General features: G+C 36.1%; 1 protein-coding gene across 1 annotated transcript in view; it reads left to right on the top strand.

Moving 5' to 3' along the window:
* Positions 1 to 23,306, top strand: part of ddr2l (discoidin domain receptor family, member 2, like) — a 52,035-nt gene that overhangs the window by 13,238 nt on the left and 15,491 nt on the right. Inside the window, exons 2-11 of the mRNA XM_079815853.1 lie at positions 6,165 to 6,272; positions 6,357 to 6,459; positions 8,812 to 9,040; positions 12,629 to 12,776; positions 13,709 to 13,814; positions 16,810 to 16,996; positions 19,983 to 20,229; positions 20,884 to 20,976; positions 21,236 to 21,384; positions 21,574 to 21,778. Coding sequence (XP_079671979.1) covers positions 6,212 to 6,272; positions 6,357 to 6,459; positions 8,812 to 9,040; positions 12,629 to 12,776; positions 13,709 to 13,814; positions 16,810 to 16,996; positions 19,983 to 20,229; positions 20,884 to 20,976; positions 21,236 to 21,384; positions 21,574 to 21,778 — 1,528 coding nt within the window. The 5' untranslated portion in view covers positions 6,165 to 6,211. The remainder of the gene's footprint in view (positions 1 to 6,164; positions 6,273 to 6,356; positions 6,460 to 8,811; positions 9,041 to 12,628; positions 12,777 to 13,708; positions 13,815 to 16,809; positions 16,997 to 19,982; positions 20,230 to 20,883; positions 20,977 to 21,235; positions 21,385 to 21,573; positions 21,779 to 23,306) is intronic.

Consider the following 23,306-nt stretch of genomic DNA (forward strand, 5'->3'; position numbering starts at 1 on the left):
GGTGAGTGATTGGTTAAATGTCTCTAACATGGCTGTTGAAGCTCGGCAAGTTCTCATGTGAGATGTTATGTGCACACACTGAATTTGGCTTCTCGGCGAGCGCTAAAGTTGTTTTTCTTCTGCATTAGCCCATATTTTAAAGATTTTTTTTGTGGCTCTAACTGAAGTAAACTTTTTTTTGCTTTAAAGACATTTTTTTTTAAATGTTCTAAAGAAACTGTAAAACTGTTTATTCTTAATGATTGTTCTTTGCAATTGTATGGCTTATTATGTTTCATTAGAGCTTTTTAATCTTGAATATAACTTTGTTAATAAAATAAAAGTATTGAAAGAAATCTTCATAATCATTTTTAATATAGCAATACTGTTAAACAGATATTCTAACTATAAACAAAAAACATATTAGCTCCAATTTTGATTAAAATGTAAAGTTAATGTATTTGCGGCCATCTTTGAAATGTCTCTCTGGGCATGCAAGTGCAGGTCCTTTCTCTTTGAATGGGGATACAGCAAATTCTCCAAAACTGTTTGCCAAGATTCAATTTCATGTTTGAAATCGCCAATGAAATCTGACAAAACCTGTCACATAAATTTTGTTTCTAAACACTCAAATCATGGCAAAAAAGTGCTTTTTTTAGCCTGGACAAAGCTAACGTGCATGCGCAATCCTAAACGCCCGTCTCAGAACACTGCCTGTTTCTAAATCAAATCAAATCAACATTTATTTTAGCACGTTTAAAAACAACATAAGTTGACCAAAGTGCTTTAGACTCTCAATATTACTAATAAAACAATTGACCATACACCCAATCTATACCAATTTTCTATAGCATTTTCTATTTTCTATAATTTTCTAAAGCAACCAGAGCTTCTAACGGCAGCTGCAGTGGCGCGATGATTTAACTAATCAATGATTGGCTCTCTCATTTAGAAGATGTGGCTTATTCGCCATATTGGGCATTGCACTTTCTCCCATTCATAACAAGTAATCAGAGTGCACCGTCTTCGAAGTCTTTGGCCATAGTAGACGTTGTTCACAGGCAGCCAATGAAGATCAGAAGCTGGCATTATGCAAATTTGTTACAAACTTACATAGGTTTGCCCAGGAAATGAGACTGTATGTTTACTGATGACTTGTTTCAAGCAGTTCAGAATTGGTTCAAAGTTAAAATGTAAAATAACTGTTTTCTATTTAAATATATTTTAAAATGCAAAGCTGAATTTACAGCATCATTACTTCAGTCCCCAGTGTCACATGATCCTTCAGAAATCATTCTAATGTGATGATTTGCTGCTCAAGAAACATTTATTATTATTATCAATGTTGAAAACAGTTGTGTGTAAAAATTATTTTTTCATCTTTGATGAATAGAAAGTTCAAAAGAACAGCATTTATTTGAAATATAAATCTTTTGTAATATTATAAATGTCTTTACTACTGTCACTTTTGATCAATTTAATGCATCCTTGCTGAATAAATGTATTAATTTCTTAAAAAGTTATTTCCCAAAATAAAGAAAGAAAGAAACCCAAAACTTTTGAACGGTAGTAAAATGTTGCAAAAGCTTTCTATTTCAGATAAATACTGTTCTTTTAGACTTTCTATTCATCAAAGAATCCTAAATGTTTTACACAACTGTTTTCAACATTGATAGTAATCATAAACGTTTCTTGAGCATCAAATCATCATATTAGAATGATTTCTGAAAGATCACGTGACACTGAAGACTGGAGTAATGATGCTGAAAATTCAGCTTTGAATCACAGGAATAAATTACATTTTGAAATATATTCAAATAGAAAACAGTTATTTTACATTTTAATAATATTTCACAATATTACAGTTTTTTTTTTTTTTTATAAAATAAATGCAGCCTTTGTGAGCATAAGAGACTTCTTCTAAAAACATTAAATATCTTACCGATCAAAAACTTTTGAACGGCAGTGTATATTACACACTACATGAAAGGTGATATCCGAAAAATCTTAATGGGGGCACTTTGTACCTGACCTCTCAGATAATCAACAGCACAATCTAAACGATTTGAAGGCCAGTATAATTCATGTCTGCAGCACAAATAATCGAAATAATCAGCCGTGATCGGCTGTCTGTGATGTTGTTTCATAACGTCCAAACTCACTGAACTTGTCATAGTTGTAAGTAATGGGTGATGATGGTTTGTGTGTAATTGTCTCTGGGGTAATGGCTGGGGCGTGATGCAGTCATGAAATCAGACACATTCCTGTGGTCTGAGGTTTGGGGAAAAGAGAGAGACCCTCCACAGTAATCGCACTGCAGTCAACACACTTTCAAACATGAAGTGCACACTGTCTGTCCTAACAACAACACTAACATTTATCCCAGTCTTTCTAGCGCTGATACTCGCTGCTATCGGCTCCGGAGAAGAGTGGTCCTGTCTGGCTCAGGTTTTGATGAAAGTTTTTGTTAGGCTTTGGTCTGCAGAACACGGATTTGTCGTAATATGTTTGGGTTCTTGCAAGTCTCTTTGGTTAATGTGTCTGCCAGGAACATAAATGCATGTAAACCTGATTCTGAGGCAAGTGTGAGTAGTGGTGTTTGCCTCTGCAAAACACTCAGTGCTGGGATGGTTGTTAGGATGTTGCCATGTTGGTGTTTTGCATGTTTCAAAGTGGTTCCAATTCAAAAGTCTTTTCAAAGCCGTAAAACTTTCGTTCATCTTCGGAACACAAATGAAGATCTTTTGATGAAATCTGAGAGCTTTCTGACCCCTCCATTGACACGCAACTACCACTTTGACGCTTCAAAAAGTTAAAAAAGCTTGGCTTTTAATGGTGAGACTTTTGTTTTTGTAATCAGGCTCTCAAAAGGTATTTTTTTAAAGTATTCAAACATGCATTAAATATTGAAGAACATAAAAAATGATGTAATGTGCATATATTTAGCTAAATGCTCCTCTCTAGAGTTAATTTTTCTAGCTGACTAACGAGTTTATGGACACTGAATATGGTTTTTCTGCGGTTAATGTGACGTTACATGACATTTGTTTACAAGCTGTTTTATTGGAGTCTTTCCGCGGTTGAAACACTGATTGAGCGATTCCATGTGACATGATACGGATTTCGGTAAGATGTACTCGTATCATTTATCACTTTCAGATGCTCATTCATGTTTATTTCGCACTGTAACTGGTATTAAGGCGGAAGAGAAGATCAGTTCATGTGCCGCTTCTCTTGAGCTGAGCTGTGCCAGAGAGCGATCTCACGCCGCAGCGCCAAAGTGGTACTTAAGTTTTTGAATTTCGTAATAAAATGGACGTAATTTGAAATCTGAGACTTTGTTTCATATGAATAGTAACAAAGCACACAGATTATTGTGATTTATTGGGTGCGAGGCGCGCTAACAATGTTCCGTTCATTCAACTGAAAACAGGATGACTAATCGATTCTTGCAATTTAAGAATCGATATCGGTTTGTAAAAATGAGAATCGAATTAAAATCGAGAAATCTGTATTTTTTCACCCAGCCCTACAAATTTAGATTTAGATTTATCGGCCAATGTCAGTTAATGGCTTTTCAACGGCAAAAAAAATCATATTGGTGGATCCCTACAGAACTTGCTCAGATTTTATTAAAAATATCTTAATTTGTGTTCTGAAGATGAACGGAAGTCTTACAGGTTTGGAACGACAGAACTTTCATTTTTGGGTGAACTAACCCTTTAATTTAATACTACTAATGATAGGGTTAGAGGTCTGTCTAACCCTTAAATATGAGCAAATATGCTTGTTCTTTATTATTAATTATCTGGAAAATGATTTTTAAAGTTCATACGAAAGTTTTGGATGGAAACCAGATCACACCAAGGATGATAATTATAGGAGATAGTTCTAAAAATCGTTCTAAATATAAAATAATAAGAGTCCACATCACAACAATAACAATAACAGCACAGAGAAACAATATTGTTAATAATAATAATACACTGCCGTTCGAAGGTTTTTAATCGGTAAGATTTTTTATGTTTTTAAAAGAATTCTCTTATGCTCACTAAGGGTGCATTTGTTTAATAAAAAAATTAAAAATAGAAAATAAAAAAACAGTAAGTAAAACTTAAAGAAATTAATACATTTATTGTGCAAGGATGCATTCAATTGATCAAAAGTGACAGTAAAGACATTTATAATGTTACAAAATATTCTCTTTAAATTAAATGCTGTTCTTTTGAACTTTCTATTAAACAATCCATGACAGTTTTCAACATTGATAATAATCTATATGTTTCTTGAGCAGCAAATTAGAATGATTTCTGAAGGATCATGTGACACTGAAGACTGGAGTAATGATGCTGGAAATTCAGCTTTGATCACAGGAATAAATTACATTTTAAAATATATTCAAATTGAAAACAGTTATTTTACATTTTAATAATATTTCACAATATTACGTTTTTTTTGGTATTTTTAATAAAATAAATCCAGCCTTGGTGAGCAGAAGAGACTTCTTGTAAAAAATTTTTTAAAAATCTCACAGATCAAACACTTGAACGGCAATGTATATGTGTATATAGTATATTATTCATATTATTATTTTTCCCCCAGGAGTCATGTGCAGGACTCCGTAAGAGAGAGTGTTTAGCGGTTAAAACAAATTTAATCAAGCCAACTTTTATTCCTACAATGCTCAGCAATATGGCATGCATGAGTAACTCCTGTCAATAAAACATTATTGTTCACATTTTATGTGCAGTCTCAACAATTCTTGTTTTTATAATTAGAGTCTCAATGATGCTGTGTGTTTTAAGAAAGAGCTTTTTTTTTCATCATTATTGAGGATCCCACCCTGAATGAGCTGGAATTCTCAGTTATTCCCGGCCACATCTGCTCTGGCATAGTTTGCATAGTTAGCATAGCGGTGATGCTAATATGACCTGTGGGTTCCCACAGGACTCGGAAAACCCAGAGGATTGTGCAGCTGCGCCCTGCATGAGAGCATCAGGGTGTCATTTGTATCGCATACAGTTGGTTCTCTGACAGAGTTTAAACACGTCGTCTTCAACATCGGACCGCGAGTGCAAATTGTGTACCAGTTAAAACACAAACATGCTTTTAAAATTGCACAGAAAATCAGTGTCTCATGCTCGCCAAGCCTGCATTTATTTGATCAAAAATACAGTAAAACTTTGTAAAAAAAAAAAAAAAAAAAAAACACTGTAAAAAAAGTTGTAAAATATTATTACAATTTAAAATAGCTTTTTAATATTTTATTATATGTTAAAATGTAATTTATTCCTGTGAATCAAAGCTGAATTTTCAGCATCATTACTCCACTCTTCAGTGTCACATGATCCTTCAGAAATCATTCTAATATGATGATTTAATGCTCAAAATCATTTATTATTATTATTATCAATGTCAGTTGTGCTGCTTAATTCTTTTGTAAAAACTATTAGGGATGCACCAATATGAAAATATTGGCCGATACAAATGTCTCACCATTAAAAGCCTTGTGTCAAGCACACAATTATAATCTTCTCATTATAATCGTAATGTAGTCTATATGACAGACTGTACATAACTACATAACTGAAGTGATTTCAATCATATTTCAAGCAATTCAAATGAACCATCATGGTGAACAGTGCGCATCTGAAGTGTCTCAGCTGAGGGAAATACATTATTTATCGGCTTTAATATATCGGACAAATTTTCTTATCAGGCCGATAACAATAACATTAAAAGTATATTGGTCGATACCGACATGGTGGCCGATATATCGTGCATTCCTAAAAACGATGATGCACTTTTTTTTAGGATTATTCGACGAACAAAAGAACAGCATTTATTTGAAGTCAAATCTGTTGTAACATCATAAATCATTGCAATTGACAATTAATCAATTGAATGTGTCCTTACTGAATAAAAGTAAAAAGCTGACACCAAACTTTTGAATGATAGTGTATATTTAAAGAATATCTAAGGGAGTCTATATGGGTATTTTGTTTTTCATTTTTAAGATATGTTGGTTAACAAAAGGTTCCAATGTGTGTACAATGTTTTTTTTATTGACTGTAAAAAGGGGACTTTTTTTGTTTATTATTTTTACTTTCATGTAGAACGTGACGTTTATATCGACTGGAAAATGAGTAGATGCTACATTACTGCTGTTTCTTTGTGTTCTTCAGAGATGTAGTCTGCACTCCGGTCTGTTGGCAGACTCTGAGGTCTCACTATGCTGCTTTATCTGCTTCTGGCCATCTTACTAAAGGACGTCAATGGCCAGATAGACCCAGGTAATGTTACATGCACACCTGCACAAACATATGCATCCATACAGACAGGACCAAAAACATTCACTTTCTCATTGTGTCCTTCAGATCACTGTCGTTATCCTCTCGGTATGGAGGACGGGAGGATCAAAAACGACGACATCACTGCCTCCAGCCAGTGGTATGAAACCACAGGCCCTCAGTATTCAAGGTAACCTACATATGACGGACTACTCTGAAGTGCACAATTGTTGTAGTCGATAGGGCTGCACGATGTTACTAAATAAAATCGATTAGTGCGATTGTCATATTGTGCAGGCTGCAATTTAAAGGATTGGTTCACTTCAAAATGAAAATTTCCTGTTATTTTACTCACCCCCATCTCATCCAAGATGTTCATGTCTGTCTTTCTTCAGTCGAAAATAAAAAATGTTTTTAAAGGAAAACATCCCTGGATTTTTCTCCACATAATGGACTTTAATGGCAACCAACGGTTGAAAGTCCAAATCAATGCAGTTTCAAAGGGCTTCAGAGGCTCTGCACGATCAGCGACGAGGAAAAGGCTCTTATCTAGCGAAACCATCGGTCATTTTCCCCAAAAAACTAAAAAGTATATACTTTTTAACCTCAAACGCACGACTTTGGTGTTGTGATTCTTCACGACGTTTGACGTGATCACGTCGGAATGGTCACTCGTGATGTACGTGGATCAGTGCCAAAAAACTCCATCACATGTTCTCCTCCAACTTTAAAATTGTCCGACATCGTTGTTTTACCTTTATTTTTGTAAAGGGCATTTGATTTAGTCTTTGCACGTTCGTTTTAACACTGTTTCGGTACTTCCACGTACGTCATGGACGTGACGTTTCCGACGTGATCACGTCATACGTTGTGAAGAAGCACAACACGAAGTCGCACATTTGAGGTTAAAAAGTATATACATTTTTATATTTTTTGAAAATGACCGATGGTTTTGCTAGATAAGACCCTATTTCCTTGGCTGGGAAAACTCACATATATTGCAAAAAAGTTTTTACACTCACATGAGGTGGTTTTTCAAGCAATTCGAATAAGGAATATTTCGCAAAACTGCAAAGGAAACTTTTTACAGGTCACCTGGCGTACATAAAAGTCACATGATCATTCTTTAAAGATGGCGCGGTATGTTTGGACAGAAGATGAGACGGAGTTCTTTATTCTTTATTTATTGCCCTATTGAATTGCACAACTCAAAAAAAGGTTTCACCTCTGTGAAATCGCGTACTGTAACCTCTCAGAAACACCTCATACGAGGCCGCTCCCAAGTATAAGGGGCTTTCCTTGCCATTAATGCTTGGATAACACGCCTTCGTCTCCTTCAAGTAAGGAATAATTGACTCTGGGCCATTGAATTATTAGAAAAATAATGCACACCCGAGGTGGTGATGCGGTCACGATGCGAAGCGGAGTGTGCATTATTTTTCTAACAATTCAATGGCCCAGAGTCAATTATTCCGCTTGTACTACGGTTACCACACCTCAAGACATCGATCCGATGATATAATTAAAGGGATTCGTCCGGTTTTTGTACTTAAATTACAAAAAAATGACCGAAACGTCATTTTAAAGCTGGTAACGGAGGCTTGAGCCGTTGATAGCATTCTACTGCAGTTATTAATGGAGTTATTAGAAGAGAGAGAGAGAGCTTGTGTGAATAAGGCTACCTCTGTGCATCTCTAAACAGCGCTGTTATTACCTCGCTAGTGAAAAAATGTCACGTGTAGCCTTTATGTTGTTTTTTTTAGTCCTGTAATTTCCGTTATTACAGTTAACTATGCGAAGTGATATGGAACTGTAATGCGTTCAAGAGAGCTGCCTGGAACTACGTTCGCTGTGCGTTTCCCAGAAAATAATTGCACACCGCAGAACGTTCATCAGCCAATCAGATTCAATCATTCAACTGCCCCGTAGTATAAGTAAAATACAATTAATGGCTAGTGCGGTGGCTGCGATTATCCAATAACCTAGCAACATCCGTCGCCATGATTTCTGGAATGACTTATCGCGAGAGGAATAAAATACTGTATGTTTTAAGTTGCATTGGTTAATGGAAATATTTTCTATCGCTCAGCGTTTTTTACTGGTCGCCGAGTTGAAGAATGTTCAACTTTGAGTAAAACGCAGCGCTCATCACTCACACTTTTCACCCAGCCGTCCAATCACAGTGGAGGGAGGGCGGGACAAATACAACACCGACCAACCGTCACATTCTGCTTGTACAACGTCAACAGATGAAAACAAGCAGCATAATAACGGAACAAAATAATTTAAAACAAGAGCCAGAGCAAACACTTTACTTTGTATCTGCATTTTTATATAGAATCAATACAGAAATACTAGTAACACTTCCGTGAATATTCCATATCATAACAAGCAAAGAGTCTCAACTGAAAAAAACGCTGCGCTGCCAAGACGCTCTCAAGCGCCCACAGCGAGGCGTTTTAAGCCGGCTAAAAATGCATTGGCGGACACACGGCCTTAGCTTAATGACTGTCTTTAATTTGCATCTGTGTTGTTGCATCAGGTTAAACCATGAGGAGGGCGACGGCGCGTGGTGTCCTGCTGGTCAACTGCAGCCCTCAGATGTTCAGTATCTTCAGCTTGACCTTCGTCAGCTCATCTTCCTCACCGTGGTTGCTACACAGGGTCGTTATGCACACAACTCCGGCAACGAGTATGCACGCAAGTACCGTCTGGAGTACAGTCGCGATGGACGCCGCTGGATCTCCTGGAGAAACCGCAGTGGCAGTGAGGTAGGAAAGACAAGGGTGTATTTTATAGATACTATTATGAGGTACTATAAATTATGTCTTGGTGTAAATTATGTCATGTAAGCAAAGCAAGTTTGAATCTGGCTTCTGATGAGCCCTAATTATGTTTGCTGCATGGTTTCTATTTTCTGTGGTTGTGTCTCGTTGTGCAGTTTTGGTGCAATTACTTGTTGCTGGAGCTTTGTCACGTAGACCTTGTTTGAACATGGTTTGATGTAGTGCAACATTTTGTATTAAGAAACCGAGTTCCAATTCTGGATGCTGATTGGTCAATATGGCGTTTCAGCCATGCTAAACCTATTGACACCAACTAGTGTCTTTAGTTTACATTTAAAGGTGCACTGTGTACATTTTAGCGGCATCTAGCGGTGAGGTTGTGAATTGCAACCGCCCACCGCTCAACCCTCCCTTTCGAAGCACATAGAGAAGCTACGGTGGCCGACACAGGACAAACATGTCGTCGTCGGAGAGAACAGAGAGTCTCTAGCGCTCTGTAGAGCAGTTTGTCCTTTTAGGGCTACTGTAGAAACAGGACGGCGCAAAATGTCACTGTAACATTTCACTGTAAGGTGACCTGCGGTGTATGTAGATAGAAATGGCTCATTCTAAGGTAATAAAAACATAACAGTTCATTATGTAAGGTCTTTATACACCACTGAAGACGTATATTATTTTAAATTTGTGTCAATAGATACTCATAAATTCTACACACTGCACCATTAAGGGACTAATTCATTATGTGGTATCCTTCCACTAGATATAGTTTCATATCATTGATATGAATAAAAGAGTTGTCCATACAGTACTATAGGGCTGTGCGATATTTAAGAAAAATGCGATATGCAATACCTTGTTCAATAATGCCATATTCGATATGCGATACGATATTGCTTTAAGTGTGTAAAATATTTAAATTATATATATTTTTAAATTAAAAACTGAGAATGATACCATTTATGTTTTTCATCGCTTCCGGTGTTTTAGCAAAAATGAAAGACACAAATCTGACAGTATAATTTCAATGTAATGCCAATATTTAAATACCAAAAACTCTTTGCTTTACTTGGTAATATATAGTTATATCAACCTAAAACTTAACATCAAGAACATCCAGGTAAACAAAGACACCTGAACTAGGGGTGGACGATTATTTTTGTTATTTTAAATTATCTTTGTTATTAAAAATTAGAACTAAAAACGGTAGTCTTCACATGAATTAAATATACACTGATACATAATAAAGCTACAAAGGTTATTCAGCCAAGAGCACTGAGTGATTTTCTCTTTTTCTTTTGTTGTTTGACAGACAGCTGCAGGTTTACCGTATTAGCAGGTTTACTGTATTAGCAGGCTGTCACTTTAAGACCTAATGCACGGATCCTATTGACACGCATTCGGTTTTTTTCCCCAACTGATATCTTTCACTTAAAGCATAACCGACTGCGTTTACATGAATACTCATCAAGACAGCCATTTTGACATAACTGTGTGTGTATTTGACTGTTCGAGTGTGTAACAAGACACGAAACAGAACTGAAGGGATCACACACTTTCAGAGAGGTGGCTTGTGCTAGGGCTGCAACGACGCGTCGACGTCGTCGATGACGTCGACTACGAAAATACGTCGACGTGCGTGAAATGCGTCGACGCGTCGGCGGCACATTATTTACGTTCTAGAATGGAACAGAAGATCTAGAATAATGGCAGCTTGTGCTCCCGGGCATAGTGAAAATTATCATTTATCATATAAAGCCAGACCGCGACATTCAAAAGTGTGGGAGTACTTTAAACAGAAGCCGAGTAAAACTGTGCTTTGTTCGCTCTGTAACGCCGGTTTCACACTGCGCGCGCAGGCAGAGCAGAAGCTGTGCGCGTGGAGAGCGGGAGCTTTCACACTGCCAATCAGTGTTGCCAAGTCCGCTTTTTTCCGCGGAATTGGGCTACTTCTACACTGTTGCCGCGGGCTGTGTCTCATGTCCGCGGGTTGAAGCAAAAATACACACATATTTAACCCCCCGAACGCGATGTTTACCAGAGAACCTCCCCGAAACGCGATTGGGCTTGTTTTGAGTAACGAATGGGTGGGTTTTGTTGTGTAAACCTGGCAACCCTTCCAGTGTTCTCTCGCGCAGCTGAACCGTGGCGCGTGTATTGCAACAGACCGTCACATTTTCCGGGGTTCTTCTCCGACCCCAGTACGTCTCGTGCTTTTATTTATTATGGGCTGCATATATCTCCTGTTAATGCGACCTGGTTCCCCTCTGTCCCAAACACATATGCATAAAACATGCTGTATATAGGTAGTTTACATGATTAAAGTAACATTAAAGTTAAGATATGCCTCTAGCTTTAATCATTTAAATGTGTCTTTGAAGTTTGGGCAAAAACTTCTGGCAGCTTTAGTCGTTGTTTATGCACATGTATCTTCAAAATAGACGACTAGTTATACTATATTAAAACTATGCTGAAAGCTCCTGTATGTGAACCTTTTGCAGATAAATACAAGTGCATTTTCGTTTACTATTGACACAAATCAATAAGTAAATCATACTCAACTACTAGCCTATAGTAAACAACTTTTCCTAATTAGGCCTACTCTGTATACATTTTATTATGAATAGTATCATTATATATTATGTTTAAAAAGCTTCTTGTGTTCATATATTTCATTATAAAATGGCATACTATGTACACTACCTTTCCTGAAATACAATTAATATTGTCATCATTCATTGATTTCATGTTAAAATAATATACAAAATCACTACCCTCTTTGAAATACAATAATCAGTAAAAAAGAATCATAAGATTAATCTGGGAAAATAATCGTTAGATTAGTCGACTAATCGAAAAAATAATCGTTAGATTAGTCGACAGAAAAAATAATCGTTAGTTGCAGCTCTAGCTTGTGCACACGTGTTGGTGTGTGTGTGTGTCAGATGGCACGAGACTGCAAGGAGTTGTTTTTCACAAGTTATTTAATAACCCTTTTTAACGTCAAGCAAGTCACATAAGTAACAGTCGTGTGCCCAGTCTATTCTCTGCTAAATGCGTCGACCTAAAACGTACACTTTTCACAATGTTGAAGTAGCCTATTAAAATCATTCAGATATTGTGTGCCTTTGCGATATGTACATTTGCGATATTTCGATATATTGTGCAGCCCTACAGTAATATTTTTATTATGCGGTAACCACAGCATGTACTTCCTTACAAATCACTATCCCTACGTCCGAATATGCCTACTTCCATTCTATATAGTAGGTGAAAAACAGTATGTGAGCCAAGTAGTCCGCTTTATAAAACTGCGAAAAGAACCCGGATGACTCTGAGTGCGCATCCAGTGGACACTTTACTATCCCATGAGGCCACAGGAAAGGGTTTGTGAATGGAAGACTATGAAGTGATGCAACAGACGCCATTGGTCACATGACAGTGACAACATGACGGATGTAGTACATCCAAATTTCATTCATACTACACTCGTACTTTGAATATAGCGCGTTTTCATATTTTATATACCACCATATCTTGTATCATATTGTTTAACTAATTTCTTCTGTACATCAGATTATAATGGGCAATGTGAACACCTACGACTCTGTGGTGAGAGACCTCCATCCTCCCATCATCACTCGGTTCTTGCGTTTGATTCCTGTCACCGATGCCATACACACTGTGTGTATGAGAGTAGAGCTGTTTGGATGCGCCTGGCAGGGTGAGTCATAAAAATTACTCATAATTAATATAATACAATTATAATAAAACCTGAGGTAAACATAACTTGACGTTTTGTTCTACAACGCAAACTGCACACACTCACACCCCAAAGTTCTTATCTAGTTACTTATTAGAAACATGTTTTCAAAAATAAATATAGCTGCCTCAAAATTCATGTTATCCTATGGGTGTGTGCAGTTTATGTTGTAGAGCAAAACGTTAAAGTATCGTCAAGTTATGTTTACCACAGGCTTTATTTTACTCATACATTTTAAAACCCTACAGGAAAATCCAGGGGTGAATTAGTTTATGTTCGCTGATCAATGTTTATATGTGAATAAAACTATAAAGGAAATCTGTTCATCATATAAAGCGATCAAATCTCTATAGAAGACTTGTATTAAACTGCTCCATTCATATGGATTTATTTTAAGATCTGAGTTTTGAACCGGGGTGAATAGACTTTCAATGGGGCAGAAAGCTCTCAGATTTCATTAGAAATACCTTCATTTGTATTCCGAAGATGAATGAAAGTCTTATGGATTTGGAAGGACATGAGGGTGAGTAAATGAAGACAGAATTGACCTTTAAGCTGCCAAATGGCAACATTTATAAATGTTGACAAATTATTACAATCAGATTTTGCACAAGCTTATAGACATGTGGGTTTTGCGTGATCTCATGCGACTCATGCTAATTCAGTTTCATACTTGCATATGGGCTACAGACTGAAGCAGATCGTTTTGGCAGTCACATTCGAGCAGCTGTGGTCTGTGTAGATTTGCCCCCTAGTGTCGCAAGTTAGTTTCATTTGAACTCAGTTGCTCCAGTGCCTTAAACGTGAGCCAAGAGAAATGAGTAAATACATTCTGGAGCTAAAGCAATATTAAAGTTTGGGACCTCTCTGTTTCTCTTCCTCCTGGAGTGCAGATGGCCTGACGGCGTACAGCTCTCCAGAGGGCCAGACCATGATGGCTCCTGGCTATCCCATCACACCTCTCAATGACTCCACGTACGACGGGGCCCTGGAACGCAGGTGAAGGTCTAATCTAATGCTGAAGGATTCAAAGAATATGTTTAGTTTTTAGGGATGAACGGATGTTAAAATTCTGGCTGATAGTTATTAGTAGATAAATAAAATGCATTTTAAAATAAGTTGATAGTAAAATTCTACACCGTTTTGTCGAAATGACACATACACACACACAGTTTCTGCCAATCTCATGTTAATCTTGAGTACCTATTGAGTAGTATTGCATCCTTCATATCTCCGAAGAGTCTTTAGTTTTATCATATTTATAAAAGAATGATACGCTGTACCAATTGACCTATCGGTAAGCCCCTCCCCTCGAACGCAAATGAGCCAATGGCAGGTGAATACCAGTTGTGCTGGGACCGGAACTCGGACATCTTTAGGTTTCAGCGCCATAGAGAAACATTGGAAAATCCAAAGCTCTCATCGGTTTGATGGTGTTTATGCTACAAAAATGGTAAAATGATGTGTCTGGGATACTGTAACACTGACTCCAGGTATCCTGAGAGGATTTTCTGGTTGTCATACTCTCATTAAGTTACGATTAAAGTCCCTGCAAACGTACAAACCGAATAACTAGCTACTTGTTCTCACGTCATGTAACGGTGTAGGTCAAAAACACATAAACGAAGGTCTACATTTCAGTACCTCTTCATATTAAACTGGTTAAATGGAAATTGATTTAATCTTACCCTGCGGTACATGAACAGTGTTGATCCTCGATGAACATTTTGAGTTTACTCGCTTCATTCGCGTGTGACATCCACTTCACAACAGACACGAATTCGCGTCATGGGAGGGGCTTCTGCCAGCCGGCTTGTCTCGTTGAGAAATGGCTGACATGGGCTGTGTTTACACGTTTTTTTTGTTAAAATCTACTGTTAATGTGTGACAAAACGTAGTTTTAAGACTTTTTCAGGCGATAATGTAGGTGTTTAAAGCTCAAATCTGTGGTTTATTTATAAAAAAGAGTGCTGTATATTAACAGATATTAATATACAGATTTTCTCCTCATTGTTGTCACTACTTGAGCAAGCTCCTGATTCGTTAACGCGGCGCGAATATGCGCCAAGTTCAGATTTTTCAACTCGTGCGATTCGCACGAATCACGCGTCAAACGCTCAAGAATCGCACCGCAGAATGTCTATTCGCGTCTTTGCATTGACTTAACATGTAAATCACAAGCGCGAATTGCATCATTCGCGTCCGGTGTGAATGCACCATTGCGATGATTTTTTTTTTTGGAGTGAAAAATGATGTAATAAACTTCATAAACCATCAGTAAAGTTTGTCCATCATTCGGACGGGGAACGCTACATTCTGTGTCCAAAAACAACTTGGGATAAGGTTTTCACTAAAGCTGTCAAGCTGTCATGTGTAAGACTGACTGTGTAAGACAGTTAGCAACTCTGTTTTGTCAAACTCTCGTTTGTTTGTCCGAGTAAGCAACAGTAACTAAGGGGGGCGGGACTTACCAATAGGTCAATTCTTTCCGAAAACAGTCGAACTCGTGGCGGTGTGCAGTGGGCGGAGCTAAAGAGTCACAAGCATACACACCGACACACAATACATCATGGCATTATCCCTGGATAACTTTCGATTCACTATATGTTCGTGTTTTTTACATTATATGCACTTATGCGCCGATTGCCAAAAAAACACAGACATTTGATGAGGTTTCATTCACCGCCTGCGGATTCGACTCGTGACCGGGAACAAACAAACACACTTGCAGAACTCTGTTGCTGCTCCGGACGCTGGGTTATTTGGGAAGCTGAACAAGGTTATCTTTCCCTCACAACCAGAAACACACTTCTTTAGTGACATTGTTGATTTCGTGGTCTAAAAATTAAAATGACAGCTTCCATGTTTATCACGAGAATCCAACTCTTTAACAGTGTAAATAAGTCAGAATGCATGAAATAGCATTAGATCCTGAGAAATAAGTACATTTAAGCATCACAACATTATAATGTTCTGAATGATAAATTAATATTCATGTTGTTTAGCAAATCTCAAAATGAATGTTAATTTAGTTAAACTATTGGTGTTTTTAAAGATTAATTTTAAGTGTGTTTTATTTGATGGGAAAAGTAATCTAAATGTATAAAAAATAGACAAGTCTGTGAATAGTACATTTTGTTATTGCATCATATTGATCAATAATGACATTAATGTTATAAAAGATTTATTTTCAAATAAATGCTGTTCATTGAACTTTTTTATTCATCAAAGAATCCTGTAAAAAGTTTTCACAAAAATATTAAGCAGCACAACTGTTTCCAACATTGATAATAATAAGAAATGTTTCTTGAGCAGCAATGATCATGAAGGATCATGTGACACTGAAGACTGGAGTAATGATGCTGAAAATGCAGCTTCGATCACAGGAATAAATTACAGTTTTAAATATATTTAATAGAAAACAGCTATTTTAAATGATAATAATAGTATTTCACAATATTACTGTTTTTGCGTTATTGTTGATCAAATAAATGCAGCCTTGGTTTCTTGAAAGACATTAAAAATCTTACACCAAAATTTTGATCAGTAGTATGTATATAATCAAATATCTAATATCAGTTGATTGCTTTTAAATAATAATACAAATAAAAAAAAACTAATATTCCAATGTTGAATGATTTGAAGAAAGTCAAACCGGTTTGGAACAACATGCGTAAATGCTGATTCAATTCACATTTATTTGTATAGCGCTTTTCACAATACATATAGTTTCAAAGCACCTTCACAGAAAATGCATTGAGTGAACTATCCTTTTAAATAGGCTATATATACATAGTTTGGAGGTTTTCTGTTTCTTCACATTGATTCCTCATCCCCTTTTTCCTGACTTGCCGATTCTAGCCAACTTGGGAATTGTGGAGTTTTCAGGGTCATTCTGTGGCAGAACAATCAGGATTGTATTTAAGTTCTAGAATGAATGCTAATCACTCCTCGCCCAAAGCTAAGTGCTTCCTGTCCGTCTCTGTTCCCACAGGAAGCTGTCTGGGGGGCTGGGTCAGCTGACGGATGGTGTGATTGGTCAGGATGACTTTGTACAGAGAAGGCAGTACCGGTTGTGGCCCGGATATGACTACGTGGGCTGGAGGAACGACAGCTTGGGCCCTGGATATGTAGAGATGGAGTTCCAGTTTGACAGACAACGAAACTTCACCTCTATGAAGGTGAGAGTGGAGGAAGAGCCTAAGGAAGTAAACAGGACCAGCGTTTTAAAGCTGAGTGTAAAGCTTGTACTGTTGATTAAGAATTTAATTAATTATTTAGTAAAATACACTTAAGTTAAATTTCACTAAAAGTATCTAAATTGTATTATTGAATCTTTGATTATGCCAAAGTCCTTTTCTGGTATTCTTGAACATATCACACTTAACTTAAACAGCTCTTAACTTAAACTATATAATGCAGGCACTTTCATCACACTAGTCTCATGTTAACACAAGCACTACCGTTCAAGGCTGTATTTATTTGATCAAGAATCAAGTAAAAATCATTATGTTGTGAAATATTAGTACAAATTAAAATAACCATTTCCTATTTGAATATGTTTTAAAATGTCATTTATTCCTGTGATCAAAGCTGAATTTTCAGCATCATTACTCCAGTCGTTAGAGTCACGTGATCCTTCAGAAATCATTCTAATATGATGATTTGCTGCTCAATAAACATTTCCGATTATTATCAAGGTTAAAAAACTTTAGTATTTTTGTGAACAACTTTCAGGATTCTTTGATAAGTTCAGAAGAACGGCATTTATTTTAAATAGAAATCTTTAGTAACATTATACAAATCTTTACTGTTTCATTTGAACAAAGAGTTAACCCTCATATTGTCTGATGTTTTCCTTGTTAAAAATCATTGTTCCCTTCATCTCACTGGGATGAGATTTTGTGACTTTTGTTACATTATCTATTTGAACGTACACAAACTGTGCTTGATTCGTTGGTTCTAAAGGTATGTAACAGTGCATTTGTCATTTGGCAAAGAAAAAATCAGCCACAAATACAGACATGAAGGGGTGAGGCCTAATACAAACACACATGTACACGCACACACGCACACACACACACACACACACACACACACACACACACACACACACACACACACACACACACACACACACACACACACACACACACATGCAAAAACACATGCACACCCACACAACTCCTGATAATATCTGCTTATTGCTATTTGTTTTATTTGCATATTTTAAAACAATTTCTTATTGTAAAGTTAACCATTTTTTACATTTGGTTTGTTGAAATAACTAAAATGCCAATTAAAAAACAATAAATTATTTATGTTTAGTTAAATTCATGTGGCATTATTGCAAAAACAGACAACTTCAAAACACCTCAAAAACAACAAATTCTAACCTTTCACAAAAATACTGATTTTAGTGTATTTTATAATGTTTATATATATATATATATATATATATATATATATATATATATATATATATATATATATATATATATATATATATATATATATATATATATATATATATATATATATATATATATATATATATATATATATATATATATATATATTATAAATGTTTCTTTAGCAGCAAATCAGCATATTGAATGATTTCTGAAGGATCATGTGACACTGAAGACTGGAGTAATGATGCCAAAAATTCAGCTTTGATCACAGGAATAAATTATGTTTTAAAATATATTCAAATAGAAAAAAAGTTATTTTAAATTGTAAAAATATTTCACAATATTACTGTTTTTGCTGTATTTTGGATCACATAAATGAAGCCTTGTTGAGCACGAGACTTATTTAAAAAACAATCAAAATAGTATTTATATATATATATTAAAAAAACGTTCAAATCCAGAAAAATTATTGGATCTCTATGGCCCTCTGCTTGATATAAATTGTCAGAAAACTTTATTTCTTTAACTATAATTATATTCAGAATCAACTCTTATTTTATTTAGATCATCATTAAAGTATTTTTGTCCAGAATTTTTTTTATATTTCATATGCAAGCTAATGGTGTAGTTGAGTAATTTGGGGGTAAATAGGTAAAAAAAAGTATCACATATCCCCCAAAACACAGCATAAATGTATAGTTGAGAAGTAAATACAAAAATTATATATCATTTTAATTAAATGTTTTATTTTTTTCTACATTCGCTTTGTAAATGTTTGGGGTCCGAACGGTGATGGGAAATGAGGAGAGTATGAGGGTTAAATTAGTTTTTTTTTTTTTTTTAATCCTACTGACCCCAAACTTTTAAATAGAAGTGTATAATATTTAACATCTCGTGGTGATACTCTTGAAACTCTGTGGAGACAATGTTATTCATTTATGCCCATAATTATTTTCTATAGTAATTGACATTCAGCCAGTAACACTGTTGCTAGAACTTGTACCGAACCCAAAATGTTCCTTTAACCGTGTGTATGTGATCTGGGTTGCATCTGTAATGTGAATGATTTGATGTTGATGCACTTTGAAGTGTTTGTTGAATGACAACTTTAATGTAGCACTAATTATATGCCAGTCGCATAAAACACATAATTACATGTTGGAGCTGGATGGTTTGCCATTGTTTGTGTCTGTGTATACTCATGCCAGTGCCTGGGACTGTGTGGTTTACGTGCTTAATCTTGAAGTAATGATTTTAATTTATATTACAAATCACATGTTTACTGAAGCCTGGTCACTTTGTTTTAGTTGCTTAGTCAGCATGAAATCAGAGTTGATCTTATTTACTTAAGATTTACTTGTATACACAACCATCCATTTTCATTTTAGGTTTTTGAAAGAAGTCTCTTATGCTGCATTTATAAAAATTGTTGAGGATCGTGTGGTGAATAGAAAGCATTTATTTAAAATAGAGAAATTTTGTAACATTATAAATGTCTTTACTGTGACTTTTGATAAATGAAATGCATCCTTGCTCAATAAAATTATTAATTTCTAAACAAATAAAATAAGACATTACTCGGTGTCCACAACTGATTGGAAAATAAACATAATGTCCACTTTTCACTTGAAATGTATCACTTTATAAAAGAATAAAAAATCTAGCGCAGATTATAGTACAATGAAGCTCAATTTATAGTGAACACAGAAAGTCTTCAAATGTTAATGATGCTTATTTATCCTCTTTTTAACAGGTTCACAGTAATAACATGTTCTCTCGGAGTGTGAAGATCTTCTCATCCGTGTCCTGTGTGTTTAAATTGCATCTCATTTCTGAGTGGGAAGCAGAGCCGGTGGAGTTTCACACCGTTCTAGACGACCGGAACCCAAGCGCACGTTATGTCACCGTCCCGTTAAAGCACAGATCGGCCGCGGCTCTGCGCTGTCGCTTCTACTTTGCGGACACTTGGATGATGTTCAGCGAGATCTCATTTCAGTCTGGTATGGAATAAGAACAGCTCACCTCTCCCTCCCACTGGTATTCCCAGTATTTCCTCATTAAAATACAGCCAGAACTGTGAAATGCTTTTCAGATCATCATTCCCAATTTCTTAATTTCCACTTACACTATCGTTCAAAAATCTGGGGTCAGTGAGATATTTTAATGTTTTTGAAGGAAGTGTTTTATGCTCACCAAGGCTGCATTTATTTGATCAAAAATACAGTATAAATAGTAATATTGTGAAATAGAAATTAAAATATCTGTTTTCTATTTGAATATCTTTTAAAATGTAATTTATTCCTGTGATTCAAAGCTGAATTTTCAGCATCATTACTCCAGTCTTCGGTGTCACATGATCCTTCAGAAATCATTGTAATATGCTGATTTGCTGCTCAGGAAACATTTCTTATGATTATCAATGTTGAAAACAGTTGTGCTGTCTTTACTGGTAATCTTAATAACTTTAATGCATCCTTGTGAATAAAAGTATTACTTTCTTTCAAAAGCATCTTATTGGAAATGCATGCGTCCCTCAAAGTCTTGAAGTCAAGTGAGATCAATTGCTTTTTCACATTTAGAGTGATAAATGTATTTTAAAGTGGGTGTAATTTGAGGTCGAGTGATTTCCTGTGTTTTATTATTTTCCATTGCAGCAACTAACGTGCTTCCTACCCAGAGGCCTCCAGTGTTGACCCCTCCTTCATATGAAGTTAACAGCAAAGTATCAGAAACTACACAAAAAACAGGTAAGGCTTTATTGTCAAAACGTTTACTTTCTTAATATGTGTTATTCAGAGAACATGAAATGTTTGTCCAACCAAATCATATAGAGACTGCTTTTCGTGATCCAATCAGTTTCCGATGAATACAAATGGAGGAAATGTGTCACATTTTGGAAGTAAAACACCATTTCCTGTTGACTTCAAATGAATACACCTGACTACTGTACTAACTTTCGTTCTACTCACTTCACTTGAACTTTAATAAACCGGCTGTGTTTGACAGAGGACCGGACGACACCATCAAAGGCGGGCTCTCCTGAAGAGGGCAGTACATCGATTCTGATTGGCTGTTTGGTGACTATTATTCTCCTACTGGTGGTGATCATCTTCCTGATTCTGTGGTGCCAATATGTGTGCAAAGTCCTTGAGAAGGTGTGTTTGTATTGATTTATAGTTACAGATTATACTAACAGATTATAGTTACCTGTATTTTACATTATTTCTGAATGTAATAAAAAAAAAAGTGACTTGTACAATGAAATGACTTATCTGGGGTTTTTGACCCGGTGCGACTTTTTTTTGTGTTTAACATGTAACACATAAAGTCTATTTCTCTCTTAGGCTCCGAGGCGTATTTTGGAGGAGGAGGTGACCGTGCGTTTGTCCTCTAGCAGTGACACTATAATCCTGCAGACTCCCCCGGTGCCCCCGCGCGTCTCCATCGACCCCCCTTACGAGAGGATCTTCCTTCTGGACCCCCAGTATCAGGATCCCGCTGCGCTCAGGAACAAACTTCCAGAGCTGTCTCAAAGCGCAGAGGCTTCTGGTACCATCCATTGAATACAAACACGCACACAAGCTCTGTCTCAAACCCTATTTTTCATCAGTAAATGGGCTACTGATCATTTAAATCATTGCGAATTATGTAATAATGTAACTAGATTAATTCAGGAAGGCACAATATTAAACTGTTGCCTTAAAGGATTAGTTCACTTCAAAATATATTGAATATACTGATATTTTCCTCACCCCCATCTCATCCAAGGTGTTCATGTCTTTCTTTCTTCAGTCGAAAAGAAATTAAGTTTTTTGAGGACAACATTCCAGGATTTTTCTCCACATAATGGGCTTCATGGCAACCAACGGGTTGAAGGTCCAAATCAATGCAGTTTCAAAAGGCTCTGCACGATCCCAGCCGAGGAATAGGTTCTTATCTAGCAAAACCATTGGTTAGAGAAAAAAAAAAAAAAAAAAAACATAGACTTTTAACCTAAATTGCACATATTGTGCTGCTCTGCAACGCGCCACGGATTGCGTAATCACATCGGAAAGGTCACGCTAGACGTAGGCAAGATGAGCAATTTAGGTTAAAAAGTATATCAATTTAGATTTTTTTTGGGAAAATGGCCGATGGTTTCACTAGATAAGACCCTATTCCTCATCTGGGATCGTGCAGAGCCTCTGAAGATTTGGACCTTCAACCGTTGGTTGCCATTGAAGTCCATTATGTGGAGAAAAAACCTGGAATGTTTTCCTCAAAAAACTGAATTTCTTTTCGACTGAAGAAAGAAAGACATGAACACCTTGGATGAGATGGGGGTGGGTAAAATATCAGAACATTTTCATTTTGAAGTGAACTAATCCTTTAAGGCAATGGATATAAGAATAAAAAAAGTATGTTTTACTTTTATTTGTAAAATAATCAGATATATGATAATAGATACACTGCTGTTCAAAAGATTGTGGTCAGTAAGTTTTTTTTAAATGTTTTTCAGAGAAGTCTCCCATTCTTACCAAAGCAGCATCTATTTGAAAACAGAAATATTGTGAAATATTATTACAGTTTAAAAGACAAAAAGAACAGCATTTATTTGAAATGGAAAACTTTTGTAAGATAAAAATGGTCACTTTTTTGCATTCTTGCTAAATCAAAATATACATTTCTTAAAAATAAAAAAAATCTCCTCAAACTTTTGAACGGTAGTGCAAGTACCTGTGAGAAAAAACCACTCATTTGCATCACTGGATGTTAAAGGATTAGTTCACCTCAAAATGAAAATTTCCTGGTAATTTCACCCCAATGCCATCCAAGATGTCCATGTCTTTCTTTCTTCAGTGGAAAAGAAATGAAGTTTTTTGAGGAAAACATTTCAGGATTTTCTCCACACAATGGACTTCAATTTCAACCAATATGTTGAACATCCACATCAATGCAGTTTCTAAGGGCTTTGAAGTGCTTCAAATGGTACTGCGCGATCCCAGCTGAGGAATAGGGTCTTATCTAGCGAAACCATCTGTCATTTTCTTTAAAAAATTCAAATGTACATACTTTTTAACCACAATTGATCGTCTTG

The sequence above is a fragment of the Gobio gobio genome (genome assembly GCF_949357685.1).
Source record: "Gobio gobio genome assembly, chromosome: 4".
Classification (NCBI taxonomy): domain Eukaryota; kingdom Metazoa; phylum Chordata; class Actinopteri; order Cypriniformes; family Gobionidae; genus Gobio; species Gobio gobio.